Source organism: Chiloscyllium punctatum, chromosome 14, assembly GCF_047496795.1.
Source record: "Chiloscyllium punctatum isolate Juve2018m chromosome 14, sChiPun1.3, whole genome shotgun sequence".
NCBI lineage: Eukaryota > Metazoa > Chordata > Chondrichthyes > Orectolobiformes > Hemiscylliidae > Chiloscyllium > Chiloscyllium punctatum.
In genome coordinates, this window is record NC_092752.1 from 12,294,101 (window position 1) to 12,319,719 (window position 25,619).

Below are 25,619 nucleotides of genomic sequence, written 5' to 3' on the forward strand. Positions count from 1 at the left end.
TTTAGGATGAGAGGGGAAAGATTTAAAAGGGACCCAGGGACAACTTTTTCCACACAGAGGGTGGAGTGTGTTTGAAATGAACTGTCAGAGGAAGTGGTGGAGGCTGGTACAATTGCATCATTTAAAAGGAACATGAATAGGAAGGGTTTAAGAGGGATATGGGCCCAAGTGCTGGCAAATGGGACTAGCTATTTCAATCTGCAGGTGGACTGGGACTATCAGGTTGGTCGCCGATCCCAATAAAAGTTGTCTATGGAACGTCCACAAGGATGTTTTTTTTCTCAGAGCAGCTTGTGGTAGAACTTTTGAGGGAACAGGATGTCTGGTTGTCATGGAAGAGTTGGACCAAAGGGTCCATACCTGTGCTGGACATTTCTGTGACTCTATTTATTCATGGAGTGTGGGCATCACTGGCTAGATTGACAATTATTTCCCCATCCCCAAATGCCATTAAGGCGGCACGGGGAGCTGCTTTCTTGATCCTCTGCAGTCCGTGTGGTACAGGTATAGGGCCTGTAGTTAAGCATTCTGAGCAATGGAACTGTACAGAACAAGGTTCTGGTATAGAGTATGGCACAGAAAGTGTGCTTTTCAAAACCAAAAATATTAAAACTATACAACGCATCTCTGCAAAAAAAGTTATACAAACACCATTAGAATAATCTGAAATCCTTGTGATGAACACAAACCATTCAAAAACACTTCACAATGTAATTACATTCAATATTCACCATTAACATAATTAAGATATTTTTAAAAGTGTATCTTCATTTTGCCATTACTGATAACATCCTTAAGTAAATTCTTCTGGATGTGATCTGGAGTGCACTCCCTGCAGTTAAAAGGGATGAAGGAAGAGAAATTCAGAGGGGCATAAGTGGGATTAATTGGATAGCTCTTCCAATAGCGCAATGTTTTGAACAGCCCACTATATCACTCTCTGAATTCACAACTCCTTCAGTTGCTTAGTCTATTGAGCCATAGGGAACAGCAGAAATGGGTTTAGCGTCTTCTTGAATATTAAAGATCCCTTATCACTATTGCAAACAGGTATAGCACAGGGGAGATATCCTTGGTGCCCTTGCCAATGTTCATCTAATACTCAATGTTATAAAGTTAAATCACTGGTCATTATCACATGGCTGTGGGCATTAGCTGTATGTAAATTGGCTGCCACTTTTCTGACATTGCATATTCAAAGTACACTTGATTACAAATCGATTTAAGATTTCAGATGGTAATGAAGAGTTATGTGTGCATGTAGTTATTTCCTTTATTTCAAAAATGCCTTTTGCATAGAATTCTTCAATTGTTTTTATATAAATGGGCCAAGTTGTTGATTGACCATCTTTTATTTCTCCCTTATGAATTCATAAACCTTTCCTTCTTAAGTCTAAATTCATAGTAGAAGTTCAACTCTTCCTTGATAGTCCTGAAAGCCACATTCTGTACAGTTATTTAAGGGCTGGATTGTTACAGTCTAAGAAATATCTACAACATTATGTTCTGCTCTCTGTTCTTTCCTAAATCTCTACCCATACTGCTTTACCACAATGAGCCTTATTTGCATTAAGTAGCCTTTAATGAGGCACTTGAACAAAATCCATTTGAAAATACACAAAATGCACCCAACTCTCCTTCAATAATTCATTGTTATTGTCTCAATGTACCCTACACAATTATCCAGACTTATACACGCTGTCAAGAAGAAAGTGAGGACTGCAGATGCTGGAGATCAGAGCTGAAAATGTGTTGCTGGAAAAGCGCAGCAGCTCAGGCAGCATCCAAGGAACAGGAGAATCGACGTTTCGGGCATAAACCCTTCTTCAGGAATGAGGAAAGTGTGTCCAGCAGGCTTTATCTTAGTGGGTGGCACGGTGGTTAGCACTGTTGCCTCACAGCGCCAGAGACCCGGGTTCAATTCCCGCCTCAGGCGACTGACTGTGTGGAGTTTGCACGTTCTCCCCGCGTCTGCGTGGGTTTCCTCCGGGTGCTCCGGTTTCCTCCCACGGTCCAAAGGTGTGCAGGTCAGGTGAATTGGCCATGCTAAATTGCCCGTAGTGTTAGGTTAGGGGTATGGGTGGGTTACGCTTTGGCGGGTCAGTGTGGACTTGGTGGGCCGAAGGGCCTGTTTCCACACTGTAATATAATCTAATTCCTGAAGAAGGGCTTATGCCCGAAACGTCGATTCTCCTGTTCCTTGGATGCTGCCTGACCTGCTGCGCTTTTCCAGCAACACATTTTCAGCTTATACACACTGTCTGCAATTAACTAACCTATGTCTTTTTTAAGTGTGTGGTCATTTTTTCCAATATTACAAACAATCTTAAGGAGCTTCTCAAAAATCAGGTTAGACTGACAGTTATCTTCATCCATTTTTAACTTTGAGGAGGAAGGGGGTCAACTTTCCTGTCCTTTGACATGGCTTCCAAGTAATAAACTCCTGTCCCTAAAATGTTTCCTTGCTAAAAACTAATTACGTGAGATAACAGAGAATGACAGTTGATTGAATCACAGAATCTCAACAGTGTGGAAGTAGACTATTTGACCCATCAAATTCACACCACCCCTCTGAACAGCATCCCACCCAGACCCCTCCCCCACCTTATTCCTGTAACCCTACATATCCCATGGCTAATCCACCTAGTTTGCACATCTCCAGATACAATGGGCAATTTAGCATGGCTAATCCACCGAACCTGCACACCTCTAGACTGATACCTTTGTGCTTTCTTGGTGCAGGTGAAAAAGCTGTGTCTTAAAATGTCCAGTCCTCCCTGTTCGACCTGATTCTGTAGCAGGGAAAGGCACTACAATTTTCTGTTTGTTATTTTTAACTGTGATTTTGCAAAGGAAAGGTAGAGCCTAATACACTGTGCTGTGATGGCTGAATCACTGAAAGTTAAGATTTATTTAGCAAATGAGGCTAGATGAACATGAAATACAGACTAAAATAAAACAAAGAACTGTGGATGCTGAGGATCTGAAACAGAAACAGAAATTGCTGGAGAAACTCAGCAGGTTTGGCAGCATCTGTGGAGAGAAACCAGTTAAAATTCTGAGTCTAGTGACCCTTCCTCAGGACTGAGACACTGGACCTGAAACATGTGAAATACAAACGTTCATTAGCAGGACACAAGGTCACTTCTCTCCACTAGACCTTTGCTCTTGTTTACTTGACAGCTCTGTCAGGAAATTGAATTGTTGGTAATTAGCATCACACTGCAAGTTGTTCTTATACACTCCAGAACAGCCTTCCAGCTTACCTTCTCTGTAATCTTCAGCTTATCCAAAGTTCTGCTACCCCTGTGTCCTTGCTTATACTAAGTCCCATTCACCATCATGTCTGAATTTGTTGACTCGTGTCTGCAGGGACTGGATTTTAAAATTCTCATCCTAGTTTCCATTCCCTCTGTGGCTTCACTCATTCATATCTCTGCAACCTTGTCTGGTCCTACCTTGTCTGGTCCTACAGACTTCAGAAACCTCTGGTTTCTCCAATTCTGGTCTCTTAGGTGCTCCCGGGTTTCACTGCTCCACCATTGATGGCCATGCCGTCAGATGCTCAGGTCCCAAACTCTTGAATTTATCCCCCTCTTTCCTCCTTTAAGGCACTAATTAAAACCTATCTCTGATTTGTGATCACTTCTCCTAATATCAATTTACATGGATTGCTATCACATTTCTTCAACAATGCTTTTGTGAAGCATTATGGGATATTTTATGACATCAAAAATACATCAGAAACAGTTAGTCTTGTCCATTTCTTCATGTCACTTGTACTAGTCCTATTCCCGTGCCACCAAATTGGAGTCAAATTCTGGATTCAGAAGCTGATCTCACATTAAAATTCATGTTTTCGTCTGCTCATGCAAAGAATTCTTAAAAGTGATTCTAAGAATTTGACTAGTTTGGTTTTCAAAACAAGGTGAAGTTAGTAAAATTATGGCTGCCTAATTGTTGGCTTATTTTTCCACTTGTTCTTGGAATAAATCTGACTTGCAGCTTGTGATGGAATAATAAAAGCTGTTTAGGAAGAATACCAGCAGCCATTCGAGATGCGCAACAGAAGGTGAACAAATCCTAGTGCGTAACCTGCTGTTATCAGGAGCATATGTCGTAAGTCCTGAGGTACAGTACTCCCTGTCATGGTGTGCTTCCAATTACAAGCTCAACATTGCTAGAAGAGCAAGTTTGCTCCTGGAAAGTGCAGTTTGAAGTGAAAAGGCCCAGGGTTTAGAAAAGACTACATAATTGGCTTGATGGTAGGAAGCAGAGGATGGTAGTGGAAGGATGCTTGTCGGACTGGAGGCTTGCGACTAGTGGAATGCCTCAGGGGTCAGCACTAGGCCTGTTGCTGTTTATTGGGGTAAAAACAATGACTGCAGATGCTGGAAACCAGATTCTGGATTAGTGGCGCTGGAAGAGCACAGCAGTTCAGGCAGCATCCAAGGAGATTTGAAATCGATGTTTCGGGAAAAAGCCCTGCTGTTTATTATCTATATCAATGATTTGAATGAGAACGCACAATGATAATTATTAAATTTGCAGATGACACTAAAATAGGTGGTATCGTGGACAGTGAGGAAGGTTATGAGAAAATGCAGCAAAACCTTGATCAGCTGGGGACGTGGGCCGAGAAATAGCAAATGGAATTTAATATAGACAAGTCTGAGATCTTGCATTTTGGAAAGTCAACTTAAGGTGGGAGTCTCATGGTGAATGGTAGGGCCTTAAGGAGTGTAGTGGAACAGAGGGACCTTGAAGTTCAGGTGCACGGTTCTTTGAAAGTGGAGTCACAGGTAGACAAGGCAGTGAAGAAGGTTTTTGGCACACTGGCCTTCATCAGTCAGGGCAATTAGTATAGACACTGGGAAGTTATGTTGCAGTTGTACACTATGTTGGTGAAGCTGCAAGTGGAGTATTGTGTTCAGTTTTGGTCACCTTGCTTTAGGAAGGATGTTATTAAACTGGAAAGAGCGCAGAAGAAATTTACAAGGATGTTACCAGGACTCCATGGTCTGAGTTATAGGGAGAGGTCAGACAAGCACTGACCTTTTTCTTTAGAGCGTAGGAGACTGACAGGGGACCTTATAGAAGGGTATAAGATCACGAGAGGCACGGTTGGGGTGAAGAACATAATAGAACAGGACAGAATTAAAAGCATTGGAACCATGTTATTTGTGCACACTTAATAATGAAAATTAAATTGGTTGAAGTGAATGTTTCTTCTTAGCATGAATGCCCTACATTACAAACTGTACCAGATTTAACAACACACAAAGTATAATACAGTAATCGTTTTCTTAACTGGCACCTATGGGACCGTGAGGTCTGCCAGTTGATCAAATATTCTGGTTATCAAGAGTGATAGAAACATGATGGAAGGGATATGCACATCACTGTTATACTTTATTTACAGCAAAAATCACTCAAGTAATGATGCAACTTTGCTTTAAACAAAAACAAATTACTAGCAGAGAGCTTCTCACTTGCAACCTCAACTGACTACTTGGACATCACGGAGATTGTGATAATGCAGTAAACTTCTGATTCTTGAGGTATATATTTTTTGCTGTTTTATCAATAGAGTAGTGCCGGTTAAAACAAAGTCTGCTGTATTAGAGTTACAAATTGCTTCAATGACCTTGCATTGTCCATCTATAACAATGCAAATAAATTAAAAACGCTACTGAATTTACAAAGCCATTAAAACATATAATATACATATATATGTATAGTTTGGATGCTCAGACATAGTAAATCAATAAAATTGAAGTCACTGGTGCCACATTAAAACTGAAAACACGATGAAATTCAGTACCTGACAGTACACGGTGTTCATTGAACAGCTTTTCTGAGAGACTGTTCACTCCATGTTCTTACCTGGTAAGTCTGAAAACAGTAGAATGCATTCATTGAATCCATTGGACAGTAGTCTGTCTCGCAACTGTTGCAAAATAGCTACCCCAATACAGAATGGGAATGAGGAATTGCCCAAGAGTAATGTGTCCCATAAGTGGAAGATCTTGTGTAGTGGAAACACATCTGTAAATACAGTCACAAAAATGGACAGATTCAGCAACCAAGGCATATATTTAGTGAGGAAGCAGGATTGAATTTCTCTCATGATGCAAAATTTGACAAAAGTTGTTTTAAATAATTGTTCTATCCATACATAACACAAAATTGTTTTTTGATTTTCAAAACAAAAAATCATTTTTTAAAATACTTTTCTTTTTGTTGGTTAGGCTTTACTTCTATGACTGGTTTAAGAGTTTGAAAATTTGTCTCTCTCCCAGATAACATAAGTGGTTGTGATTTAGCAATTTGGTATTCTGCTGTAAATTTCAACTGAAAATAGGAACACACTTGATTGATGATCTGAAACCACCAGTCAGAAACATCATCAAAACAAATTCATCACAACAGAAGTTAACATCAGTTTAAGTGTTAGTTGGCACCATTTCTTGTCAAAAAGCTATGCACAGCAGATCCATCAAAATTCTTCTCATGCAATTATTTCCTATAAACTATTTAAATGTTGCGAGCAAAAGTACCTGTTGTGATTCTTATTCTGTTTAACTCAAATTTATTAAAGAGGTACATTATGGCCTCATTTTGTAATGAGTGTGCATGTTAGAGACATCAATGAGCTGAGATTTCTGCCCTGACATTATGAATATTTATGTTAATTAACACAAATATTTTCAAGGATTTCTCCACCAAATTTTGATAGATAAAAATGAGTATTACTCACGTGTAAACATCGTGAGAAACCATGGAATGGCATAAAGCTAAAAAGTACAAACAAAAAGCATTCTTAGGGCAAAGTGAAATTATCTATTGCACAGGCAGAGTGATTAATTAATAATGGTGAGCTCCTGATTTTATACAGCAAAGAATACAATTTTAAAATAGCCACTTTTAAGATTAGATTAGATTACTTACAGTGTGGAAACAGGCCCTTCGGCCCAACAAGTCGACACCGACCCGCTGAAGCGTATACCACCCAGACCCATACTCCTACATTTCACCCCTTCACCTAACACTACGGGCAATTTAGCATGACCAATTCATCTGACCGGCACATTTTTGGACTGTGGGAGGAAACCGGAGCACCCGGAGGAAACCCACGCAGACATGGGGAGAATGTGCAAACTCCACACAGAGAGTCACCTGAGGCGGGAACTGAACCCGGTCTCTGGCACTGTGAGGCAGCAGTGCTAACCACTGTGCCACCATGTCGCCCACAAAGGACGCTTATATCCTGTCACCTTCAAACTTTCAAACTGGAGATACCATCTCAGACAGTCAAGCCCTTCTTAAGCACATATCTGGATTGCTGCTTCAGGGTAACACAGAGAAGGTGCCGCATTGTTGGAAGTTCTGTCCTTTAGATAAGGCATTAAATCCTACCTGCCATAAAAAGATCCTAAGCACTACATAGAGGAGCTGAAAGCTTTCTGATCTGCTAGCCAACATTTCTCCAATGGCACGGTGGGAGTTAGCACTGCTGCCTCACAGCGCCAGGGACATGAGTTCAATTCCTGCCTTGGGCAACTGACTGTGTGGAGTTTGCACATTCTCCCAGTGTCTGCGTGGGTTTCCTCCAGGTGCTCTTGTTTCCTCCCACAGTCCAAGATATGCAGACGAGCTGAATTGGACATGCTAAATTGCCCATAGTTTAAAGTGTATTAGTTGGGGATAAACGTAGGGGGGTGGGTTGCTCTTCTGAGAGTTGGTGCGGATGAAATGGGCCGAATGGCCTGTTTCCATACTGTAGGTAATCTAATCTAATGTTATTAACAATTGTTCAACTGTTTAATCACATCTCTGTCTCTGGGATCTTGGCAAATCCATAGTGGATATTGCATTTGTGCAGATGCTGATATAAGTCAGTGGCTGTGCAATTGGAGTCATAAAGTCCTACAGCACAGAGACTGGCCCAAACTGGTCAATGCTGACCAAAATGTCCATCAACACTAACCACAATTCCCTGCACTTGGCCCATATCCTTCTAAACTTTCCTATCCATGTATTTGTCCAAATGCCTTTTAAATGTTGTTAATGTACCCACCTCAACCACTTCCGCTGGCAGCTCATTCCACATGCATACTACCCTCTGTTTAAAAAAGTTGCCCCTCAGATTCCCTTTTATTCTTTCTCCTCTAACCTTAAACTGATGCCCTTTAGTCCTTGATCCCCAACCCTGGGATAAGGACCGACTACATTCACCCTATCCATGCGTCTCACGATCTTGTACACTTCTATAAGATCCCCCGTCAGTCTCCTACACTCTAAAGAAAAAAGTCCCAGCTTGTCCAACCTCTCCCTACAACACAGACCATGGAGTCCTGGTAACATCCTTGTAAATTTCTTCTGCGCTCTTTCCAATTTAATAACATCCTTCCTAAAGCAAGGTGACCAAAACTGAACACAATACTCCACGTGCAGCTTCACCAACATAATGTACAATTACAACATAACTTCCTAGTGTCTATACTCAACGCCCTGTCTGATAAAGGATAGTGTGCCAAAATCCTTCTTCACAGCCCTGTCTACCTGTGACTCCACTTTCCAAGAACCCTGCACCTGAACTCCAAGGTCCCTCTGTTCCACTAGACCCCTTAAGGCCCTAACAATTCACCATGAAACTCCTCCCTTGATTTGACTTTCCAAAATGCAAGATCTCACACTTATCTATATCAAACGCCATTTGCCATTTCTCGGCCCACTTCCCCAGCTGATCAAGGTCCTGCTGCAATTTGGGATCTGCTGAGGATGTAAAAGGTGCTACATAAATGTAAAATATTTTCTTTCTCTCATCTGAGAAATTCCTCTAAGAATTTTCAAGGAAGCTGTTGGACCGTATATCTCGCCTGGTTTACCATCTGCAGTAATGGTCTCAGCATTGCACAATATAAACGCGATTACAGAATTCTCGGCCAATCTAAATTATTTCCTGCCAGAAACTGCTGCAAGAAAGTAATTCTGTTTGGAAGCCCTCCCTCTGAAATTTCTCATGTCCACCATATGTGGGTGCTTGCTGGCACGCAATAGCTGCTACAGTTGCCTGTATAAGAAGTCACTGCACTTGAAAAGCAATCTGTGATGTGGAATGCTTCATATGTTTTGGTAACCAAACAAGATGATTAATTGAAACAAGCAATGCCTTCAAACGTCTGCACACAGGCATATGCCAAGTTCGATCTACAGCTAACAATTCAAGAGACATGAGTGATTGCCTTCGATTTAGTTCTGCTGTGTTACTTGGTGGGCTCCTTTAACCATATCCGCATGATGGGCTGGCTCCAATAGGGAAAACATGTTCTTTTATGCAGACTGTGAAAGAAGCACAGCCTGCAGGTATCATATGCATCAGGAAGCTGCCTAGTCTTTCACACAGTGAAATTCTTCACATTCATTATTTTTTCTTCAGGTTTTATGCCCATTTCAATCATAAGAACGTAAGATATATAATTGGAATTAGCCCATTCAGCCCAACTGGTTTGCTCCACCATTCGATCATGGCTGAAAAGTTTCACAACCCCATTCTCCTGCCTTTCTCCTGTAAATTTCAATCCCATTTATAATCAATAACCTCTCTCTCTCTCTCTGTCTTAAATTCACTCTATGATTTGGCCTCTACAGTCTTTTGTAGCAATGAGCTCCACAGATTCACCACCCTCTGGCTGAAGAAATTCCTCCTCATCTCGGTGTTAAGAGTTGTTCCTTCACTTGGAAGTTGTGGCCTCAAGTGCTTGTCTCTGTTACTAGTGGAAACATCTTCTCCACGTCCACCCTGTCCAGACCTCGCAGTATTAGAACATAGAAAGGTACAGCACAGAACAGGCCCTTTGGCCCACGATGTTGTGCTGAGATTTAATCCTAATGTAAAATATAGTAACAATCTATGCACCCCTCAACTCACTGCTATCCATGTGCATGTTCAGCAGTCGCTTAAATGTCCTCAATGACTCTGCTTCCACCACCACCGCTGGTAACACATTCCATGCATTCACAACTCTCTGTGTAAAAAACCTACCTCTGTCATCTCCTTTATACCTTCCTCCTAATATCTTCAAACTATGACTTCTCATACCAGTCAATCCTGCCCTGGGGAAAAGTCTCTGGCTATTGACTCTATCTATTCTACTCATTATCTTGTACACCTCGATCAGGTCTCCTCTCTTCCTCCTTCTCTCCAGAGAGAAAATTCCAAGCCTATTCAACCTCTCTTCATAAGGCAAGCCCTCCAGGCCAGGCAGCATCCTGGTAAACCTTCTTTGCGCCCTCTCCAAAGCCTCTGTATCTTTCCCATAGTAGGGCGACCAGAACTGGACACAGTATTCCAAGTGTGGTCTCACCAGGAACTTGTAGAGCTGCAGCAAAACCTCACGGCTCTTAAACTCGATCCCCCTGTTAATGAAAGCCAAAACACCATATGCTTTCTTAACAACTCTATCCACTTGTGTGGCAACTTTGAGGGATCTATGTACTTGCACACCCAGATCCCTCTGTTCCTCCACTTTGCCAAGAATCCTGTCTTTAATCCTATATTCAGCATTCGAGTTCCACATTCCAAAATGCATCACTTTGCATTTATCCAGGTTGAACTCCATCTGCCATTTCTTACCCCAGCTCTGCATCCTGTCTATGTCGCGCTGCAGCCTGCAGTAGCCCTCTATACTATCGACGACACCTCCAACCGTTGTGTCATTGGCAAATTTACTAACCCACCCCTCAAAATCCTCATCCAAGTCATTTATAAAAACTACAAAGAGCAGAGGCCCAAGTTCAGAGCCCTGCGGGACCCCACTCAATACTGTCCTCCAGGCAGAATACTTTCCATCTACAACCACTCTCTGCCTTCTGTCAGCCAGCCAATTCTGAATCCAGATAGCCAAATCTCACTGTATCCCATACTTCCTGACTTTACAAATGAGCCTACCATGGGGAACCCTATCAAATGCCTTGCTGAAATCTATATATACCACATCCACTGCTTGACCGTCATCGACCTGTCTTGACACCTCCTCAAAGAACTCAACAAGATTTGTGAGGCATGACCTGCCCCTCACAAAGCCATGCTGACTGTCTTTAATCACACTATGCTTTGCCAAATAGTCATAAATCCTATCCCTCAGAATTCTTTCCAAAACTTTGCTGACCACAGACGTGAGACTGACTGGTCTGTAATTGCCAGGGATTTCCCTATTACCCTTCTTGAAAAGAGGAACAACATTCGCCTCCCTCCAATCCTCCGGTACGACTCCTGTGGAGAGTGAGGAGGCAAATATCCTCGCCAGCGGCTTAGCAACCTCCTTTCTCGCTTCCCAGAGCAGCCTAGGATAAATCTGGTCTGGCGCTGGGGACTTATCAATCTTAATGTTTTCCAAACTTTCTACCACATCAACCTCATCATTCTTGATCTGGTCAAGACTGTATCCCAGCTCCTCTAAGTTTTCATTTATAATAAGTTCCCTTTCCTTGGTGAAAACCGAAGCAAAAAACTCTTTTAGGGCTTCCCCTATCTCCTCAGACTCCACGCACAAATTCCCTCCGCTATCCCTGATCGGCCCTACCTTCTCCCTGATCATTCTCTTATTCCTCACGTATGAGTAAAACGTCTTTGGGTTCTCCCTAATCCTTCGTGCCAAGCCTTTTTCGTGCCCCCTCCTGGCTCTCCTCAGTCCATTTTTGTGCTCCTTTCTAGCAAGCCTGTAATCCTCTAAAGCTGTGCTAGATCCTTGCTTCCTCCACCTTACATAAGCTGCCTTCTTCCTTTTGACGAGAAGTTCCTCTGTTCTAGTCATCCAAGGTTCCTTAATCTTACCTCTTCTTACATACCTCAGAGGAACAAATTTGTGCATCACTCACAACAACTGCTCCTTAAATAGTCTCTACATGTCTGCTGTGCCCTTTCTGTGGAACACTCCCAGTTTATACTTCCTAACTCCTGTCTGATAATTTCCAATTAAATATCTTCCCTTGGTAATTGCTCCTTTCACTTTCCAAGGCTATGCTAAATGTGAGGCAGCTGTGATCACTGTCACCAAAGCGCTCTCCCACTGCGAGATCTGACACCTGTCCTGGCTCGTTGCCGAGCACCAAATCCAAAATGGCTTCTCCCCTCATCGGCCTGTCGACATACTGAGTAAGGAAACCCTCCTGAACACACCTGACAAAACTGGCTCCATCCAAACCATCTACACTTAGGAGGCTTCAGTCGATATGGGGAAAGTTGAAATCACCCATAACAACAACCCTGCTACTTTTGCATTTTTGCAGAATCTGCCCGCCTATGAGATCTTCAATCTCTCTACTGCTATTAGGTGGTCTGTAGAAAACCCCCAATGCGGTGGCTGTTTCCTTGCTGTTCCTACCTTCCACCCATACTGACTCAGTAGACAAACCTCCCTCAACAACCTTCATTTCCGTAGCTGTGATGCACTCTCTGATTAGCAATGCTACACCCTTCCTCTTTTTCCATCCTCCTTGTTCTTTTTAAATGTTCTAAACCCTGGAACATCAAGCAACCACTCTTGCCCCAGTGAAACCCACGTCTTCGTTATGGCCACAACATCATAGCCCCAAGTACTGATCCAAGCTCTAAGTTCGTCACTCTTATTTCGGACACTCCTTGCATTAAAGCAGACACACTTTAACCGATCCCATTGTTTCATCGCGTGAGAATCCTTCCTTTTAGATTCAATATATCCTGTCACTGTCACGTCTGCAACTGACCTCCTTTCAGACATGTGGCTCTGATTCCCACCCCCCTGCCAAATTAGTTTAAACCCTCCCGAATCACACGAGCAAATCTCCCACCCAGGACATTTGTGCCCCTCCAGTTCAGGTGCAACCCGTCCTTCATGTACAGGTCCCACCTTCCCCAGAATGTACCCAATGGTCTAGGTATCTGAAACCCTCCCTCCTGCACCAGCCTCATAGCCACATGTTAAGCTGCAGTCGCTGACTGTTCCTCATCCCACTATCTCGTGGCACCAGTAGCAAACCTGAAATCACTGCTCTATTGGTCCTGCTCTTCAGCTTCCAACGTAACTCTCTGTAGTCACTTTTCAGATCCTCAGTCCCTTTCCTGGCTATATCATTGGTGCCAATATGTACCACGATTTCTGGCTGCTTACCCTCCCCCTTCAGAATCTTGTAAACCCGATTGGCAACATCCCGGACCCTGGCACCAGGGAGGCAACATACCTTCTGGGAATCGCGTTCCTGACCACAAAATCTCCTGTCAATCCGTCTGACTATTGAGTCCCCTACCACTAGCGCTTTTCTATTTTCCCCCCGTCTTTTCTGAGCCACAGTGCCAGGCTCAGTGCCAGAGACCTGACAACTGTGGCTTATCCCTGGTAGGCTGTCCTCACCAGCACTATCCAAAAAGGTATACTTATTGCTGAGGGGAATGGCCCCAGGGGATGCCTGCCCTGACCGTCAGTTCCCTTTCTTCCCCCTGACAGTAACCCAGCTGTCCTTATCCTGTATCTGGGGAGTGACCACCTCTCTGTACATCCTCTCAATTTCCCCCCTCAGCCTCCCGGATGATCCGTAGTTCATCAGCTCCAGTTCCCTAACTCGGTTTTTGAGGAGCTGGAGTTGGGTGCACTTCCCGCAGATGTAGTCAGCAGAGACATGTGAAGTGTCTCTCACCTGCCACAATCTGCAAGAGGAACATGCAACTGCCCTAACGTCCATAATCCGTTACTCTTATAGCCCGGACAGAACTAAACAAAGGAAGGAGAAGGAAAAACAAAGAAACCTGAAAACTTACCTAGTTTACAGACTCTTAGTTAGGTTAGAGGTGGTGGGTGGGAGGGAGGCCCTACGGTATAGATCTCCCCCACTTAAAGACCTTCCTCGCACGTCTCAGCAAATGGAGGCCCTCGAGGCCTGAAGTGAGTATTCTTTAGGTTCCAATGAAATCCCCTCATCCTTCTAAACTCCATCGAGTATAGACCCAGAATTCTCAACTGCTCCTCATATGTTCATTCATGGGATCATCCTTGTAAATCTCCTCTGGACTCCCTCCAACGCCAGCATATCCTTCCTTGGACATGGGGTCCAAAACTTTCACAATATTCCAAATGCAGTCTGACTGGAGTCTTATACCACCTCAGCAGTACATCTCTGCTCTCGTACTCTACCCCTCTTGAAGTGAATGCTAACGTTGCATTCATCCTTCCTAACTGCCAACTGAAGCCGAGTCCTCAACTAGAACTTCTTGTTGTGCTTCAGATTTCCTTTTCCCAATTTAGAAAACAGTATATGCCTCCTTTCTTCCCACTAAAGTGCATAATCTCACAATTCCACACATTGTACTCCATCTGCCACTTCTTTGCCCACGCTCCTAGCCTGTCCAAGTCCTGGGTAAGGATGGCAATTTTCCTTCCCTAAAAAGGACATTACAGAACCATATCATGTTTTATGACAACTGCTGATTGGTATGATCACCATTAAATCTAACCAATACCTTTTGACATTCAATAGCATTTCTATTGCAGAACCCCACACTGGTAACAACCTGGGAACTGCCATTGAACAATGCTAGTCATATTAATATTGAAGCTACAAGAGCAAGTCAAAAGCTAAGAATCTAGCAGCAATATTTCAATTTTTGACTCCCTAAAACCAGTCCATCACCTACAAGCACAAGTCAGGATGCGATGTTGCCTGTATGAGTATAGCTCCAACAACGCTTAAGAAGCTTGACACAATATGGCACTCAACTGACAGCACATCCACTCCCTCCACCACTGACACATAGCGTATGACTTTCAGGACACGCTGCAGAAATTCATCAACACTCCTGAGACAGCACTTTCTAAACTCACAGCCATCTAGAAGGATAAGGGCAGCAGAGACATGGGAACACCACCACTTGCAAGTTCCCTCCATGCTATCCTGCCTTGGAAATATATTACTGTTCCTTCATTTGGGTCAAATCCTGAAGCACTCTCCCTAATGACGTCGTGAGTGCTTCCTCCACCAAATGGTTCAAGGCGGCAACTCACCATCACCTGATTAAGGGCATTTAAAGATGGACAACACAGGTTGGCCCAGCCAGTGATGTGCCTATCCCTTGAATGAATGAAGGGAAAAAAAAAACATGTTATGGACACCAGTTTACAATTTTAAATTTTATTCATTGATCTTATAAGCTGCTGTTTTGGAATTTGAACCACAGAGCATTAACTTGGGCATCTGGATCACTGGTCCAGCAACATTAACACTGTGCCATTATTTCACAAGAGATACTTGAGCAGAAAAGTGACCACGAAGCTGTTGGGAGTGTCATAAAAACCCAGCTGGTTCAACTAATATCCTTTAGGGAAGGGAACCTCACATCTTAACAATTTCAGTCTCACAGCAACATGATTTAGTACCTGTTGGTGTGCTGAACTGATCCAGTGATTCCCTCTTTTGTGCTAGAATATTAAAGGAAACTAGAAATGGGCGACAAGTACACTGTACCAGCATCTTCAGATAGAAAGAACTGTTATGTTCCACTGAGTAAACAACATTAGATTTTAGCAACAAGACAACTATTGTATTTTAATACAACTTCCACAAACTGCAATATTCAGGATCATTGTTTGACTTAAAAAAAAAGTGAGCATCTAATTTTAATTTAAAAGCTTACATTAAACACCCATTTTTCACAGCTGATGTCTGCAGGATTTTGAAGCAGCACTGTAAATACAACAGCACAGTAGGGAAAAAATGGTTTTCCCTGTAACTTTTGCACCTGAGTTCAGAGTCTGTCAACCAGATGTTCTGTCGCTCACTGACAGAGTGTGGGGTTGTGGACAATGAGGAACCATGTACAGCTTTGTGAAGTATACACGCATACAGAGATCACTGGAAAGTGAATTATTTATAGTGTTCAAGTGGCATGCTTAGATTCAAGTCTTTTTTTAATCATCAGATGATAAGTCTCCAAGGGAAATTTAATTTTGGCCATGACAGGTTTACAGGGATAACAAAGGCACAAGATCCTGCTCACAATTAAGTGACCTCAAAGCTCAAGAGTACTGAAGAGTTCATGTCACTTTGTACAGATTTTAGGAAAGTGGAGTTATTTGCACTTTGGACCCACATAGAACATTCAGTACTTTTGACTGTTGGCAGCTTCCTGCTTCAATTTACTTCAACTTGACGGACTACAGCTGACTTCACAAAAGCAAATATTTACTGCTTTCCATTCAGATCTAAATCCTCAACATTACAGAATGGCTAAAGGCAAGAACAAACAAACAACAATGGCATTGATGGTGTTTTGGCTGCCACATGAAGATAAAAAGATCTAAACTCAGCCACATTAGGGAGATTTAAACAATCCTTGGATAAGCACATGGATGACGATGGGATAGTGTAGAGGGATGGGCTGAGAATAGTTCACAGGTCAGCGCAACATTGAGGGCCTGTTCTGCGCTGTATTGTTCTATGTTCTATATACAGAATCCCAATATGACTGGCCTCGATCATTTCACATTTAATCATTTATTCTGAAGTGTCATTCTGGGGTTGAATCACAGTTATTTTCCAATGCAACAATGCACAGAAAATTAATCTGGGTTTGTTGCTGAAGATTGAGGAAAGGAAATGCAACTTACGCTAATTTTTAATTACTCCTTTGGGATTGATGAAGTCTTGAGAGTAAATGTCTCAGCTGAAAGGTAACGTTTCTGACAATGCAACGCCCCTCAGTACTACAACGGACTGCAAGGCTAAACCACGGGCTCAAGTCTTGAGTCTACAACCTGCCGAATTACATTCAAGACTTTTACCAGCTGCCTTCAAAGGTTCAGCTACTGAAATGCCAGAGCACTGGGATTTACCACATGCCGCTAATGTTGCACTCAAAACTTATACTAGGGATCTCAAAAAGGCATCAGTCCCTCTCCTTGAATTTGCATAGCAACCAAACCGGTCTCAGAAAATGCTCTGGACACCTACACTGAAGCCTCCACCAACGTGGCTGAGCTTTTCCTGTGGATGGAGCGCTCATACAACACCCACCATGTTGGATCCTGCCTGATGTACAATTGTTAAAATAAGCTCAATGCATGTAGGTGTTACATTTATAAAGGCTATGCTGCCATCTATCAACATAAACCAGGACTGCATCATCTTACAATCATAGGATCCCTACAGTGTGGGAAACAGGCCTTTCAGTCCAACAAGTCTACTCTTCACTTCAAATACAACATGAATTTGGTGCTTTTTTAAAAGTCGGCAGTTACTCTTGATTTTAAAAATCAATGGCAAAAACAAAAACAGAAGTCTGGAAGCTTACGAAAAATACTCAATTGGCTGCATGGCAATCATGAACCAGTCATGCGGTCCGTGCAACTACATAACCATTCCTTCATTGTTGCTGGTCAGAATTCTTATACTCCCTTTTTAATAGCACAATGGCTGCATTCACAGCACAAGGGCTGCCGTGGTTCAAGGTAGTGGCTCACCGTAACCTTTGCAATGGCAATTAGGTCTGGATAATCAATGCTAGCATAGCCAGGAATGCCCACACCCCATGAAGGAATAAATGGAAGTGTCCTTCATGCCCTCAACATTGTGATTGGTGCCGCTGTGGTGTCAAGATATATTCAAAATTTCTGAGACTCATGCCACTTAGTTGGAAGGTTATGGGTTCAAAGCCCCATATCAGGAACTTGAGAATGTCGTATGGCTGACACTCCAGTGTAGTATCAGGAGAGTGCTGCACTGTTTATTGGATGAAACCTCAACTCTGAGGCCACACTTGCCCTTTCTATTGAACATAAAGGATCCCAAATGACTTTTTAATGAGGAGTTGGGAGATTAGCCCAGTGGTCTGGATAATATTCACCAACTCACTGTATAACTTCAAAAGAAAATAGGTGATCTGGTTATCATCTTTCAGTGATGACACTTCAAAAGCTGTAAAATGGCTTTGGGATGTCCTGAATAGTGTACATTCAGAGTCCTCTTTTAAAAACCCTTCACTTGGAGTGACGAGGACTTACTGTGGGTTTTTAACTCTCACATTTTCCTGAGAAAGAGTCACAGAGACATAGTCAGCAGGGAAACTGAGTCTTTGGTCCAACCAGTCCATGCTGACCAGAATCCCAAACTAAATTAGCCCCACCAGCCTGCACTTGGCCCATATCTTTCCAAACATTTCTTATTCATGTATTTATCTAAATGTCTTTTAGATGTTCCTGCATCCACCACTTCCTTTAGAAGGTACATTTTCACACTCAAACCACTCTCTGTGTAAAGAAAAGTTGTCCGCCATTTCTTTCTTAAATATTTCTCCTCTCACCTTAAAAATATGCCCGCTGGTCTTGAAATCCCCCACTCCAGGGAAAAGACCCATGCCATTCACCTTACCTATACCCCTCATGATTTTATAAACTCCTCACGATTCTTCAAGGTGACTCCTCAACTTCCTACATTCCAATCAAAAAAGTCCCAGTCATATCTAGCCTTTCCTTATAACTCAAACCCTCCATTCCCACCCACATCCTGGTAAATCTCTTCTAAACCCTCTTCAGCTTAATAATATCCTTCCTATAACAGGGTAACCAGGACGGCACGCAATACTCCACAAGAGGCCCACTTGACCTATATAACCTCAACATGACATGCCGACTCCTATCATCAAAGGACTGAGCAATGAAGGCAAGCTTGCCAAACACCTTCCAAACCGCCCTGTCTACCTATGATGCAAACTTTAAAGAATTATGTACCTGAACCCCTAGGACTTTGTTCTACAACATTTTCCAAGGCCCTACTTTTAATTCTAGAAGTCCTGGAAAGGGTATTACACTGGGCAATGTCTCTCTGACTTTGTAGGGATAAGGGGAGCAGTGCATACCATCAACAGGATGCACCACAGCAACTCACCAATGCTCGTCAAAGGCACTGATTAAACCTTTGCTTCTACTACAGGCATTTGGGCACACCACCAGTTGCAAGTTCCCTTTTAGGTATGCATGAACCTGACTTGGAACTATATCATTATTCCTTCATTGTTGCTGGTCAGAATCCTTATACTCCCTTTTTAAAAGCACTATGGCTGCAGCAAAAGTACACGGGTTGCAGTGGCTCAAGGTAATGGCTCATCATAACCTTTGCAATGGCAATTAGGTCTGGATAATCAATGCTAGCATAGCCAGGAATGCCCACACCCCATGAAGGAATGAATGGAAGTGTCCTGCATGCCCTCAACATTGTGGTTGGTGCCGCTGTGGTATCAAGATATATTCAAAATTTCTGAGATGATTAATTGCATCTTCTGCATAGTTTCTCAACAAAGGGCAGCCTTTTAAGATGTTATCAATGATACAGTGCGACATTTTGCAATATTAACTAGAGCAACTGAATGAATCGAACGCTGTGCACCAACAGGTTTCTTGTGATTATGTATAATTCAGGTTTAATCATTGCATACCACACAATACAGCCAAGTGGCAACAGTTTTAGCCAAATAATAAATGAATTATTTTTGAAGTATAGTCAATATAAGAAACATATTTGCCTAATTCAGCTCAGCAAAGTCCCACAAACATAACAATGTGAAAACAACCAGATAATCTGTTCTTGCGATGTTAATTGAAGGACAAATTTCAACTGTGACACTGGCCTTAACCGCCCTGCTCTTTTAGAAATGCTGCAATGTAATTGTTTATGGTCAGAGCAGACGGGAGCTTGGTTTTCCATCTTGTGTCGACCGCACTCTCTGTGTGGTGTCAGGCTTTGATTTTTGTGCTCAATTCCTGGAGTGAGCTTCAGACTCAGAGGAGGCAAAAGTGCACCAACGATGTTAAGGCTGACACCATAGTAAGTGGACTCGAATCCATAGCAGCATATACAGCTTGGCTGTAGAATAAAGGATTCTGATAGATTGAATGACTTTTCCTAACTTTGCATAACCCAGAGTTCTTGCTCCTCGATATTTCATTGCAGAATGGATCACTGTATTTACATTGGAAACAACTAGGAATTGAAATCCTAAATCCAATTCTACAAACACAAATTGAGTTGATTGTATAATTTCACAAGTCTATCCCTATTAATTACTTTATTTCATGTTTTACAATATCCACAACATAATTGCCAGCTCAATGTGCACATGGCCCTCTTAGCCAGCCTTACTCAATAAAGTGTTCACATTTCAGAGAATCCCTAACTAAAATTAACTGCACAGACAGAACAGGAACTTCTTACTGGCATTTCATGGTAACCCTATTTAATAAATAAAGTGTTATGGAGAAAGGGGGTTATTCATCAGAAAATGATCATCATGGTTTAAGAACACAGCTATCTTCTTACCCTTTGCTATGCCTCAGTCATAAATGCAAGAGTAAGTTAGACTGATTCAGACATCATCTCACAGGAACAGACTATCCTCGGCAACTAGAACCACACTAGCATATGCAAACATTTTAACAGCAGTAGTTCAAACTTCCCTGATGAAAGATTAGTCTGGTTTCGCTGAAATAGGATTAGTGCTTGAGCATCAGCTTTAGGACATGCAATGATTTAAAGTGCATACAACTGGTCATCACAACAAATACAAGTGAATGTGGGTGTGCTACTTTCTTCAGCTCTGCGTTATTTATACAGAATACTGTTTACTTACTTAAAAGCTAATAACACTGAAAGTAGGGGTGGGTGTATGATATATCACAATGGATTTCTGGTCTTTAAATTTCATCACGTTTAGTTACCAAAGTTAAAGTAGCATTAAAATATCTTTAGCTGCAAGATAAAGTTGACTAAAATGTAAAGTGCATCAGTTGAGCTTCGTTTATTTGCTTACTTTTAAAATCATGGTTTGGCCAAGTACACACTCTTAAAATGCAAGGTCATGAGTTCAAGGCCTGATCCAATAAATAACATAAGCTGCTAATCCTGTGCAGTCGTGAGGAAATTTCACATGTGGGAGATGCTCTATTATGCCAAGTATGGCTTATTTTGTGTGTGGATTGTAACCCACCACTGTGAAGGTGAACATTCCCTTCCTTCTGACTTTGCAACCAATCACAGGAAACATACTTGGGTTCAGCATCAACAGAGGTCAAGTGCAGTTATTATATGAGAATGACATTATTTAGACACACCCTAGCCTTTATTATACCTGCATGGCTTTTCCTCTCTCACAATGTGAAATTCTTATCACCTAATGAGCTCCATGCTTGACAAAACCTTCCATTACTTTTCCTGCTCAGACTACCACAATGTGGAATCACATTCATCATCAATTCACACAATAGCTCTCTGTACACCTCTGGTACCAACACTTCTTTCAAATATCTCCTGTCTCATTTTCAAAATCCTGGTTGTTTACCATTTCCTCCACAAGCCTTGGTTTCTCCGTCAATCTCCGACCCCACGACCGACTCCGCCCCCACTCCCAGCTCCAGCCCCACACCAGGTCCTAGCTCCCAGCCCTGCCGTATTTTCACTATCCCTCCAGACCTCCCCCTCTCTGAGGATGAACGATCAGTCCTCAACAGAGGCCTCACCTTCATCCCCCTACTCTCCCGGATCAATGAGTTTGACATGCGGCTAGATATCGAGCATTTCTTCCGCCGCCTTCGCCTCCACGCCTACTTCTACAACCAGGACTCCCGCCCACCCTCTGATGACCCCTTCGCCCACCTCCAACACACCCCATCCACCTGGACACCCCGTGCTGGCCTCTTACCTGCCCTCGATCTCTTCACATCCAACTGCCGCTGCAACATTGACCGCCTCAACCTGCCCACCCCTCTCACCCACTCCAACCCCTCACCCTCACAACACGCAGCCCTCCACTCCCTCCGCTTCAACACCAACCTCACCATCAAACCGGCAGACAAGGGAGGCGCAGTGGTAGTTTGGCGCACTGATCTTTACACCGCTGAAGCTAGACGCCAACTCGCAAACACCTCCTCCTACTGCCCCCTTGACCATGACTCCACCTCACACCACCAAACCATCATCTCCCAAACCATCCACAACCTCATCACCTCAGGGGATCTCCCATCCACTGCCCCGCAACCCCGCACCGCCCATTTCTACTTCCTACCCAAAATCCACAAACCCGACTGCCCCAGCCGACCCATTGTCTCAGCCTGCTCCTGCCCCACCGAACTCATCTCTGCATACCTCGACACGGTCCTGTCCCCCTTAGTCCAAGAACTCCCCACCTATATTCGGGACACCACCCATGCCCTCCACCTCCTCCATGATTTGCGCTTCCCCGGCCCCCAACGCCTGATCTTCACGATGGACATCCAGTCTTTCTCCACTTCCGTCCCCCATCACGAAAGCCTCCAAGCCCTCTGCTTCTTCCTCTCCCGTCGACCCAACCAGTACCCTTCCACTGACTGAGCTGGTCCTCACTCTTAACAACTTCTCCTTCCAATCCTCCCACTTCCTCCAAACCATGGCCACCCGCATGGGCCCCAGCTATGCCTGCCTCTTCGTCGGATATGTGTAACAGTCCATCTTCCGCGGCTATACTGGCACCACCCCCCACCTTTTCCTCCGCTACATCGATGATTGTATTGGCATTACCTCATGCTCCCACGAGGAGGTTGAACAGTTCATCCACTTTCCTAACATCTTTCACCCCAACCTCAAATTTACCTGGACTGTCTCAGACTCCTCCCTCCCATTCCTAGACCTCTCCATTTCTATCTCGGGTGACTGACTCAACACAGACATTTACTACAAACCGACTGACTCCCACAGCTACCTAGATTACACCTCCTCCCACCCAGCCCCCTGGAAAAACGCCATCCCATATTCCCAATTCCTCCGCCTCCGCCGCATCTGCTCCCAGGAGGACCAGTTCCAATACCGAACAACTCAAATGGCCCCCTTCTTCAAAGACCACAATTTCCCCTCCACCGCGGTCGACGACGCTCTCCACCGCATCTCCTCCACTTACTGCACCTCTGCCCTTGAACCCTGCCCCTCCAATTGCCACCAGGACAGAACCCCACTGGTCCTCACCTTCCACCCAACCAACCTCCGGATATATCGTATCATCCTCCGTCATTTCCGCCACCTCCAGACAGACCCCAACACCAAGGATATATTTCCCTCCCCACCCCTATCAGCATTCAGGAGAGACCATTCCCTCCGCGACTCCCTCGTCAGGTCCACACCCCCCCACCAATCCAACCTCCACTCCCGGCACCTTCCCCTGCAACCGTAAGAACTGCAAAACTTTCACCCACACCTCCCCCCTCATGTCCCTCCAAGGCCCCAATGGATCCTTCTATATCAGTCACAAATTCACCTGCACCTCCACACACATCATTTACTGTATCCGCTGCACCATATGTGGCCTCCTCTATATTGGGGAGACAGGCCGCCTACTTGTGGAGCGTTTCAGGAACACCTCTGGGACACCCGCGCCAACCAACCCAACCGCCCCGTGGCTGAACACTTTAACTCCCCCTCCCACTTCACCAATGACATGCAGGTCCTTGGCCTCCTCCATCGCCAGACCCTGGCCATACGACGCCTGGAGGAAGAGTGCCTCATTTTCCGCCTAGGAACCCTCAAACCACACGGGATGAATGTAGATTTCTTCAGCTTCCTCATTTCCCCTCCCTCCACCTTATCTCAGTCCCAACCCTCTGATTCAGCACCGCCCTCTTGACCTGCAATCTTCTTCCTGACCTCTCCGCCCTATCACCCTCACCTCTTTCCACCTATCGTATTCCCAGCGCCTCTCCCCCAAATTCCCTCCCCCCTACCTTTTATCTCAGCCCACTTGGCACATCAGCCTCATTCCTGAAGAGGGGCTTATGCCTGAAACGTTGATTCTCCTGCTCCTTGGATGCTGCTGTGTTTTTCCAGCACCACATTTTTCAACTTTGGTTTCTCCCCAAGACAGCCTCCCATCACCTTATTTACCTCCTTTCATTTGATCCAAGCACCACCCACCATTCAAAATACATCAATTATAAACAGAACACAAGATTTTCACACCAATATTTAAATTCATACAGAGTCATAAAGCTGTACAGCACAGAAACAGACCCTTTGGTCCAACTCGTCCATGCCAATCAGATATCACAAATTCACCTAGTCTCATTTGCCAGTATTTGGCCCATATGCCTCTAAACCCTTCCAATTCATATACCCATCCAAGTGCCTTTTAAATGTTGTAATTTTACCATCCCCCGCCACTTCCTCTGGCAGCTCATTCCATACATGCACCACCCTCTGTGTCAAAAGGGTTGTCCCTTAGGTTTCTTTTAAATCTTTCCCCTGTCACCTTAAACCTATCACCTCTAGTTCTGGACTCCCCCACCCCAGGGAAAAGATCTTGGCTATTCACCCCATCTACGCCCCTCATGATTTTATAAACCTCTATCAGGTCACCCTTCAGCCTCTGAAGCTGCTGGGAAATAAACCCCTAGCCTATTTAGCTTCTCCCTATAGCTCAAATCCTGTTGCTGTGTTTTGGAACTTTAGAAAAATTCAGATCAGGTTATAGACTGCAAGAATCACTGGGCAATAACTGCTACCACTTTGGTGTACCTGCTAGATGTTCAGTGCAAGACAGTGTGAAATGAGAAAACGCCTCTCAACAAATAATGTATCATCCTGCACTCCAACCCATACAACCCATCAATATTCAAGGTTAAAACTATGAAGATAAAATCTTTCCCGGTCATCCCTTCCCCCCCCCCAAATAAAAATTCAGCGCAGAAGACTTTTAATTGAAAACTCCAGGATAACAATCGAACATTATAAACTACGTTATCAAATATGGCACAGAGGTTGGTTCACTGACAACATTTTAAAGATTGCAACAATGGGACAATTGTTTCTCCACAGACAATTTCAGAAACATAGATGTATATAAATAAGATGGAGGCTTCTAAAAGGTTTAACAATAGCAAACTCCTTTTGAAAGATTATATTGACACACTATTAAATACTTCTGATGGTTTAGATTCCATGCTACTTTTTTTGAGGGATGGGGAAGGAGGAAATTCTCCTCTGATTTGTCGAGGCTCCTTTGGACTTTGGAAACTGCATTCATTACTTAAACTGAATAGTCTTCCTTTACAAAAACCAAAAAAAAAACCTGCAGATGGTGGATATCAGAAACAAAAAAACAAAAACAGAAATTGCTGGGAAAACTCAGCAGGTCTGGCAGCCATCTATGGACAGAAATCAGAGAGAGAAGAATCAGTCCTGAGAAAGTGTCACTAGACCGGAAATGTTCATCCTGATTTCTCTCCACAGATGATGCTAGACCTGCTGAGTTTTCCCAGCAATTTCTGTTTTCATTTTTGTTTCAGTCTTCCTTTACTTTTGACATATTTTTCTGCAACCAAGTAACAGTGACTCATAACCAATCTCAATCTACTTTTGCCTCCAGTCAGTATGGTCAGGCTGAATCACTGCACAGGACTTCAAATTCCTTGAAGTTGAACTAGTCTTTGTTGCTCTTTCAAGAAATCGAGATGTTTTAGATAATTTAGTGAGAATACAGTAAAACATTACAAATACAGCCTTAAAAGCTGATGAAATATCACGCTGAAACTACTCATTCAAAAAAATTACATCTGCACAAAAGGACAGACTTTCTC

General features: G+C 43.4%; 1 protein-coding gene across 3 annotated transcripts in view; it reads right to left on the reverse strand.

Annotated features, from left to right (window-relative positions):
* Positions 1-25,619, reverse strand: part of tbck (TBC1 domain containing kinase) — a 195,960-nt gene that overhangs the window by 91,076 nt on the left and 79,265 nt on the right. For all 3 annotated transcript variants that reach the window (XM_072583896.1, XM_072583894.1, XM_072583895.1), the window contains 2 exons: positions 6,761-6,797; positions 5,887-6,048 (listed from right to left, as the gene is read on the reverse strand). In XM_072583896.1, the coding sequence (XP_072439997.1) occupies positions 5,887-6,048; positions 6,761-6,797 (199 nt within the window). The remainder of the gene's footprint in view (positions 1-5,886; positions 6,049-6,760; positions 6,798-25,619) is intronic.